Below are 9,486 nucleotides of genomic sequence, written 5' to 3'. Positions count from 1 at the left end.
AAGTATGGTCTGGTAATTGCTGGATTTGGAGTCAGAGAGCCTGGGTTCAAATATCTCTGATACTTTCTATCTTTGTGACCATGATCAAATCACTTAGCCTCCCTAGGTCTCAGTTTCCATATTTGTAACCAAAAAAAAGGAGGGGGTTGGGCTTATAACATCAAAGAACTTTTATTCATCTGTGATCATTTACTTTTCCCTATAATGCTAATTAAGAAGTCAGCCCACAATATACAGTAGAAATACACCCATTAGAAATTTAAGGTTGTACCTAAACATCTGATTATAATATAGAAAAGATGAAAGAAAAATTACAGAGGTAGTATATATAGCTTGGGATATATAGAGTTAGTTGACCTCAGAATCAGAAAGACCTAGGTTTAAATTCTACTTCTGAAAAAAAATGGTTTTGTGACCCTGGGAAATAAATTAATTATTGCTTGTGGCTGAGAGAGTTTAAGTGACTTTACCCAAGGGAACAGAGCTAGTCATGCTCAAAGGTGGGTTGTAAAGCTAGGTCTTCTTGACTTCAAGTCCAACACTGCCTACTATGCCACCTTGACTCATCAAAGTACCTACTCTCAGTACCAGGAGAAACACTCTAAGCCCATAAATTACATAAAAGGAATTAATCTGTACCATGAGAGAGGTAATCATAGATCAGGTAAAAAAATGAAAGATAAAAATAGCAACAAAACAATTATAATAAAAACAAATAATGATAATATGATATGTATTAATATTTGGGTAGCTAGGTGGCACAGGGGATAGAAAACTGGTCTTGGAATCAGGAAGACTCAGTTTCAGGAATTCAGATCTGGCTGCAGACATTTACAAGTTGTGTGACCCTGGTCAAGTCTCTTAACCCTGTTTGTCTGAATTCTTCATCTGAAAAAAAGCCAACAAAAACAATTAGATGTAAAAGAACGTGGCAAAATTTACCAAGCAAAGCCCAAAATAGGTCACAGAGAGCCAGACACAATTGAACAACAAAACTGTTTCTATTTAGATGTCCTATGCTCTATAACTTGGGAATATTCCAATTATATCTTTATATGATATGCCTATTGACTAAATAGTATTGTCAATGATGACTGTGAAAAATGACAATATGCTTCTGAACTGGGAGCATAAGTTGTTTTATAATGTCTAAAATACGTAATATTTTGTTCTATAAAGTTTTTAGTAGTATACTAAATATGAAGTTAGATAGTGCAGAGAAAAAAAAAGGTTGATGTGATTCTGCCCCCATGTGGTTATAACTCTGTACAGCCTGCGCCAATAATTGTTCAACAAAGTTATGAGGATCCTGGGGAGGACTAAAAATGCTTACATTATAGTAGACAGGTGGGTGTATCTTAATTTTGAAGCTCTTAGTGATGGATATTCCAGACCCCCACCCCACATTTGCCCCATGTTTATCGTTCCTTGCCATCAAGGAGTTTACATATATTGCATTTGTATGTGTGTGTATGTGTACACACATACACACATATATATGTTTATATATAATATTCTTATAAATATTTAGATCAATTAACAAACAAATTAATCTATGTCTAAGGCACGTAGGGACTAGGAATATAAATGTAAAGAATAAAACTCTCCCTCTTCTGGAGACATTTGGGATCATAGGATCCATATTTTAAATGATATATGATTTAATCATTGCATTTACTGCCTCTTATTGACATGAAGCAGAACCCTTCCAGGTTTTAACTGGTCTTCATTAACATTGCAATGACCAAGATTTCATTACTTAGAGGTTAATTTTTTGGTAATGAGCTTATAGTCTCTTATAACATAATCACATTTTCTACTTCAGATATTGAAGTAACAGAATATTCCACCCAATTCAAGGTAAAGGTTGTTTTTCTTTCCTCTCCTTCTAGAACATATGCATATTCTGTAACTCTAGATAACTTTTCAGTTGGGTTTTGAAAATGCAATCTGCTCACTAGTAGTGAGATTGGATGGGGAGTAGTAGAAGGGGGTTTAAAATCTTCTAAGTCCTGAAATATTTAGGACCTTTTCTAACACTATGAAAATGGGCACATATTATTTCATGATTGGTTTATTATTAAAATTCAATAAAAACATTATCTAGAAAGCATACTGACCATCCCAGGGAATCTGTCAATGCTGAATCTTTCAACCAACCTTTTGAACTCATATATTATTCCCCATTGTCACATATTACTCTCTAATTGAACTGGCCTTTTGAAAAAAAAAAAAAACATTTCCCATGCAGAGAACTCCAATTCTTACCTCATGACTTTGTCCTGACAGCCCTCAATACTTGATTTTCATTTGTCCCTCCACCTCTTAGATTTCCACTGTTGTTCAAAGCCCCCCTCAATGTATAGCTTCTACATGAACTGTTTCCTCATCCCCTAGATTCTAGGCCCTTGCCCTTCCCAGTCAACTTGTATGTGTGTGTGTGTGTATGTATATATGTATCCATCCATCTATATACACATACATAATTAATACAGGTATATAGCTATCTATATATGTATTTAGCTATCTACATAGAAATATCTATATTGATAGATATCTACATATGTATAAATCTGTATCTATATGTATCTGTAGCAATATCTGTATAAATTATCCATATATAGATGTATACACATATATATGTATAAATTACATGTGTATGTAGATATATATACATACATCTATATCTATATGTATCTACCTACATATCTATGTCTGTATATGTCTCCACTGACATAATGGGAGTTTACTTTCATCTTTGTATCTCTATAGAGCATATGAATATAGAGTATGTATTTAGCAATCAAACAAAACACATTTATTAATCACTTACAATGTGCCACTTACTATTGTGCTAAATGGTGTGTATACAAAGACAAAAGTGAACCAGTCCCTGTCTTCAACAAGTTTACATTCTAACATGGGTGACAACATTTATGGATAAGAATAGGGACTCAACTTGTAATTTCACTGGTACAGCAAATCCCCTCTACAAATGCATATTGTACCTTCGGAGTAACTGAGTCATCAATTTCAGGCTTTCTCCCTAACTACTGAACCATATTTCTTTTTGTATATGTGTACACATGATGAATACAAAGTGGTAATGGGAGAGTGCCCACTGTGTGTGGGGGCGAGGGGGAAAAGCAGGATCAAGCATTATATAAAAGGTAGCACTCGAGAATAGTTTTGAAAGAAACCAAGAATTCCCATAGGAGGAGGAAGTAAGAAGGGAGTATATTCCAGGAATCAGGAGCAGACAGTACAAAGGTACTGACTGAGATGAGAGATTTAACATTATGTTTGAGGAATAGGCCAGTATGGAAAGTACTAGAATGCTCTAAGTATAAGAATGTTGGAACAGTAGAAAGGAGTAGGGTATGAAGACCTTCAAATGCCAGTCAAAAGAGTTTATATTCAATCTTATTAGCATCCTTCTGTCTTCTATTTGTAGTCTCCATCTTACCCCTACCTCCCCCAAATAAGCTTAAGACTTTACAGACATGAAAAATAAATGCCTGTACTTTAAAAGTGTGGAGATATTGAACTAAAATACCAAACTCTGAAAACCACAGTCCCAAAGAAGATTTGATTTCCTCTTCTGGAGTTTGCCATGGTGAAAATTTTTAAATGTTTTTGAAATGTTTAATGTTTAAGGACAACCAATTAGAAGCCAGAGACCCTTCCCATTCATTTCTGTTTAATTCAGGGCTAAAGTTTTGAGAAAAGCATATTTATTTTGATGAAGCCAGTCACAGAAAACAATACATCTTTTAATAGGTTGGTTATTAATATTGCTTTAGTTACAATACAAAGAAGTTAAAACATTAAACCATCAACTTCTCAAAGAAAAAACAATATAAATGGTATAAAATTTCTCTTTTTTTGGTCAACAATCTTTTCTTTTAAATAAGTCACTGATCCTAATCTGAACTTGATTTGAACCAAGATGAATGTTGAAATAAAGTGACTAATGATATATTGTTAGGATTGAAATATTTTTCTAGTGTTTATTGACACTGAGCCAATATATTCTTTCAGTTAGGACTGTACCTAAAAAGTATCAGGATGTAGTCATTGAACTTGTCCTTAAATAACTTTAGTGGTTGCAAGTGCATTAATTCAGTTTATTTGTCTCAGTCATGCAGCAACCATAATATCACTTGGGCAAGTATTTGTAAACTTCTGCTTTTCACTACTCTTTCTGGAAGGTAGAAAAATGAAAACTTGCCTCCCTGGGGAATCAGTCAGGATTTTTCCTGGAAAATTCTCCTGATGGTAGAAATCCACTCCCAGTTAAATCATTTTTATTACTGGCAAGATATTGAACTGCTTCTTATATGGCTAAGTGTTTCCTGACAGAAAAGTTTCCTTAATGGATAAACTGTTACTTTTGTAGTATTTTAAAATCCATATTCTTTTAAATTGGAATAGACCCCAAAGACTATCTAATCTTATTTGTACCTGACCAAGAATACTTCCACAACATTGTCTCCCATTAGTGTCTGACCACTAATGAATCATTCCCATTTTTAGGATAAAATGCTAAATGTGTTCTTTTTTTAAATAGGTACTTACTATACTCCATCTGCTTGCTCTCTGGGCAAAGTATTGTATAATTTTACTAATAAAGCCACAGATATACTAGTCAAAGCAAGGTGATGAAATTAATGAAAATCACACTAATTTTCCCCACAAATGTAATATGTACAATACAATGAAGTTGTAAAATCAACAAACAAGTCGATGAAATGAATAACTACTAGAAAAATCCCTTAGTAAGTTATGCCTATCTCTATTTATCCAAGTGTAAGAAATATAATTAATTTATTTTAAAGAATAATTGTGTAATGTTGTTGGTTGTTATTTCTTGAACCGCCATATAGGAAATATCTATACATAATCAGTCCTCTTGAGAAGTTTATTTGAAGAGCAATTGCAAAAAGTGCTATTTCACTAAATGACACACAAATGCTAAAAGTTAAAAAAGTCAGTGCATACTATTTCTTCTAAATAAGTAGAATAAGTCAGTCTTCAAAGCACTGAATTAGCTTTTAAAACTTACACATATATTTTTCTGAGATAGAAACAAATAATATTTAAAATAGGCTACTGAATGAGCACCCATAAGTAAACTCACTGCTCACCTCCTCAGGATCTCTTTCCCTATACTTTAATTAGGTGATGGTTGCTAAGGAAAGCATGATTTTATGTGATTAATGGGTATGACAATGATTTATAATGCTTTGATTAAAAAGTTAGTATGACTTCACCTGGCATGACTATCCCTGTGACTTTATGGGATAAGAGTCGTGTAGTGGCAAGGAATAGATGGACCTGTGATTTAATGGCTATCAGGACTTCTTGGGGGGAGAAACTGCCTTCACCAGTATGTTTTGATGTCTTCTCTGGAACACTGTGATCTAGCCACATTGATCTCTTTGCTGTTCTTCACCTAAGACTATCCATCTCCCGACTCCCAATGCTTTCACTCATTTGTCTCCTGTGTCTAGAAGACTCTCTTTCCTCCTTTCTATCTCCTCATTTCCCTGGAGTCTTTCATGTTAGCTAAAGTGTTCCCTTCTCCTAGAAAGCTTTCCTAGTCCTCCTTAATCTTAGTACCTTCTCTCTGAGATTTTCCTACTATCCCTTTATCCAAAATTACCATATTTCTACATATTTATTTGTATGTTGTTTTCTTCATTAGACTGAGAGTTCCTTGAACTAAGGAACCATTTTGTTGTTGTTTGTTTTATTTTATTGCTTTTCTTTGTTTTCTCAGGGCTTGTAGCAATGTTTAGCACATAGTAGGCACTTCATAAATGCCAGTTCGTTGATTGTTTCCAGCTTAATGTGTTAGAGCAGCGAGAGGTTAATTGACTTGTCCAGGTTCACACACCTAGCATACATACATACATACGTATATATACATATATATATAGCTTTTTGAAGGGAAGTTGGGGTTAAGTGACTTGCCCTATGTCACATGTCTAGTTTTTGTATTAAGTGTCTGAGGGCAGATTTGAACTCAGGACTTCCTGACTCCAGGGCCAGTGCTATATTCACTGTGCCACCTAGCTGCCCCAACACTTAGTATATCTTAATGAGAGGACATTTAAATGAGATCTTTCTGGTTACCTCTCTGTATGGTATATCATTCTTTTTCTCTAGGGTATAGGGGGAAATTGATCCATCCACTTTCATGTTGCATGGTTCCCTACATGTGGCTCTTGACGTTGAATAAAAATTCACTAGATTCCTTTGATTCTGAGGAAACTAGCTATGGGAACAAGTAGAAAAATTGAATGCCAAAATAATTTGGGGAATCCTGAATTGGGACGAAAAGTGATTCCCTCCATCCATCTTGACAAGAGGGTGAAAATTGAATACATTGTCTGCACAGTATACAATCCAATAGATAATTCAAAATTAATGTCATATAAGAGGAAAAGAAATCTCAACTAAAATCCTACTCCCATGCCTCATCATAGCCTGCAGAGGGCTCTGGATTCTTAGAGACTACTTCAACAGTACATAAATTCTGAAAAGTCCTATTAAGCAGAAAAGATTTTGAGTATGGGGATAATCTTTAATAGAACATGTACTGGGTATGTTGGCACACCTAGACAAACCCAAGTGATACTCTATTAACAACTCTGAGCAGAGGGTCAGAAAAAAACCATGCTTTTCATCTGAAGACCAATCTTACTAAGCATAGAATGTCATCACCATAATGTTCGTTCATCATCAGGAAATTTTTTTTCTGACCATGTAAAGCCTGAAAAATTTAAGGAATTGTTTTTTTTATTCACATTAGACTTAGCCATATTGATGAAATCATGTATTATTCAAATGGTTGAAAAAATCAAATAAAGTCTTGGGTTAATGTTATTAGGTTATTTCTTTGTATGTAAAAGTTTTTAGACTGATGATATGTATGCTAAACCTTTTTGACATGTGAAATTGGTAAAATTAGTCTAAAATAACTCCCATTCATTCGTGAATAAAATCTCTCAATACAATTCCTAATCAAAATCGAAATTTAAAAAATAGTTGACCTTTGAAAAATGTTCTAGTGCCCTGCATTTCCCATAAATTCTCTTCTTAAGGAATGTAGGCCACAACACAGGAAGCAAATTTTAAAAGTCATCAGTTTGTCCTATTTTTGAGTTCAAAGATATTTCACGAGCTAAAATCTAAGAAGTCAAAGGCATTATATGAAGCCACACACTTCCCTACATTCACATTAGATACCATGATAAGTTCAATTTTTTTATGATACCCAAAACAATACCGGTAATGATTGAGCAAGAGGTCACATATTTCAACATTTGGGCACCAACCCCTTGCAATAGTATTCTAACTCTAATTATAAATCAGTTAAAACTTGTCCAAAATACAACAGAACACCCAGCATATCTTCCTTTATCCCATGAAAATAACACAGAAGCAAGGTACATTTAGAAGCAGCAATTAAAAGAGCCCACAGTCTTTCAAGTTTTCTTTGATGATTATATCTGTCACTGCGTCAAAAACAAACTTGACATTTTGGGTGTCAGTAGCACAGGTCATGTGGGAATAAATCTCCTTATCTTCCTTTTTTAAATTCAGGTCTAGGAACTGGTTCTTGATATAGTTCCCTGCATCTTCAAATGTATTTGGTCCTAGATTGAAAGAGACAGGAACAATCAACACATTGGACATCAAAAACTTCAAATACTGAGAACTTCAAAGAAGGAGCTAATAGTTATTTCACAGTCAAAATTATAAATAATGCCATCAAACATCCTTTCCCTTAATTAAATCCTTCTTTAAAATTAAATCCTGCTGTTGGCAAATGTAGTGATTAAAATATACCAGGAGTGCTCTGTATTTAGTGGCTAGGACTTGACTAAGCCTAACATAGGGAGGCTGTCATCAATTAATCAACTTCTATATGACTGAAAGGCAAAACTAATACACATGGAAAAAAATAACGAATACTATATGACAATATGAGATCAGGTGCACAATAATGTTGTCTGGAGGATACAGGCTGTAGGAATTCAGAGGAAGACTGGTGAGGCCAAAGTAAACATAAGAGGCTTGGAGGAGGTAAAAATCAAAATAGATTTTAGAGAATGGGTAGAATTTGGATATGTGTTGAGTAGGCATTAGCAATAAATGAAAAAAACATGATGAAAGGGACAATAACCATAGAGGCCAGTGAGGAGATGGGCCTGAGTAGAATGGAATCTTCATTTTGGAGTGTAACAAGATATAAGGTTAGATTCTTAGGGTGGGAACAGATTGCAGAAGGTGTTAGAAATCCAACAGAATTTAATGTGATTAGCAGTAGGGAGCCCCTTTAGATTTTTGAGCAGATAAGTGGCAGTGAAAATAATATTTTAAAAGACTAGTCTAACAGGGGAACCTGAGACCTTAAGGGCACATGTGGCCCTCTAAGGTCTTCAAATGTGACCCTTCTACTGTGAAGTTTGGATTCAGTCAAAGGGCACTTGAGGACTAGAGAGGCACATGTGGCCTTGAGGCTGCACATTCTCCATCCCTGTTAGTAGCAATACAAATGACAATCATTTAATATCAATTTAATAACCTCAAAAGGACCAGGACATGAACTAATCAACCAGAAGAAGCGTCGGGACCTAACAGCTTCTTTGTTCTCAGAGTAAACTCAGAGAACACCCCTTCCTATGTAAATAACCCCAGATAGGGCCAATGTAAGAGCATTCTTTCTTCTTTCAAGGATGAGACCCTGAACCTGAGAAACTATCTTGAATAATGGAACTTTTTCTTATCTTAATATTTTATGGACATATACTATGCTATGGCATGGTAATGATAAAGAAAACACAGATGGTCTAGGTCATAAATCCAACTGACACCTTGTCAATTCTCTTATCTTATTAAGAAAATCCTTTCTTGTAATCACAAATTTGACCCTGAATTGGGATGATTCTAGAATGTATTTAAGCTTTCTCATTCTTTTGTTAAGGCAGTCAGAACTTAGGTTTTGGCTCCTTGTACATACAAGATTCCTAGCTTCACCTAGCTTTAAGGGAATAAACAATATGGATTTACATTTCACCTAGCCCATTTGCCTCCTTTAAACGAACTTTCAGGTTGACACATAAGATGTATTCAAGTCAAAGAATCTGATTCTATTTTTTTTTTAAATGGCACAAGACACCTAATTTGTTTGCCTTTAAAAGTGGAATTTTCTTTAGCAGAAACTTGGTACCGAATAGGATAATGTTACTGGAATTTGCTTAGGAGGATGGATTTTTTTTTTCATCTGTGTCTTGGTAGAAAATATAATCTGTGTCATGCTTCAAACGGGAGGGCAATGAATAATCATAATCATGAGGATTTAATTGCATGCACTATATAGTTTTAAATGCTTGTTCTACAACAATTGGTGTCTTATTTAATCTTTATACCTCTCCCAGACAGCATGGCCTCAGAATCAGGATGACTGATGTTCAA

The 9,486-nt window shown here is 34.6% G+C and overlaps 1 protein-coding gene across 2 annotated transcripts in view; it reads right to left on the bottom strand.

Annotated features, from left to right (window-relative positions):
* Positions 1-3,724: 3,724 nt before the first annotated feature.
* LOC138175880 (guanine nucleotide-binding protein G(t) subunit alpha-3) overlaps positions 3,725-9,486 on the bottom strand; it is a 125,278-nt gene continuing 119,516 nt past the window's right edge. For both annotated transcript variants that reach the window (XM_069106523.1, XM_069106522.1), the window contains one exon: positions 3,725-7,664. In XM_069106523.1, coding sequence (XP_068962624.1) covers positions 7,474-7,664 — 191 coding nt within the window. In that variant the 3' untranslated portion in view covers positions 3,725-7,473. The remainder of the gene's footprint in view (positions 7,665-9,486) is intronic.

This window comes from Petaurus breviceps, unplaced genomic scaffold, assembly GCF_028583685.1.
Source record: "Petaurus breviceps papuanus isolate PSGF00001 unplaced genomic scaffold, PetGlider_PUasm1.0 79, whole genome shotgun sequence".
NCBI classification, from domain to species: domain Eukaryota; kingdom Metazoa; phylum Chordata; class Mammalia; order Diprotodontia; family Petauridae; genus Petaurus; species Petaurus breviceps.
The sequence above is the reverse complement of the archived record's forward strand: the minus strand, read 5'-3'. Positions and strand labels throughout refer to the sequence as shown.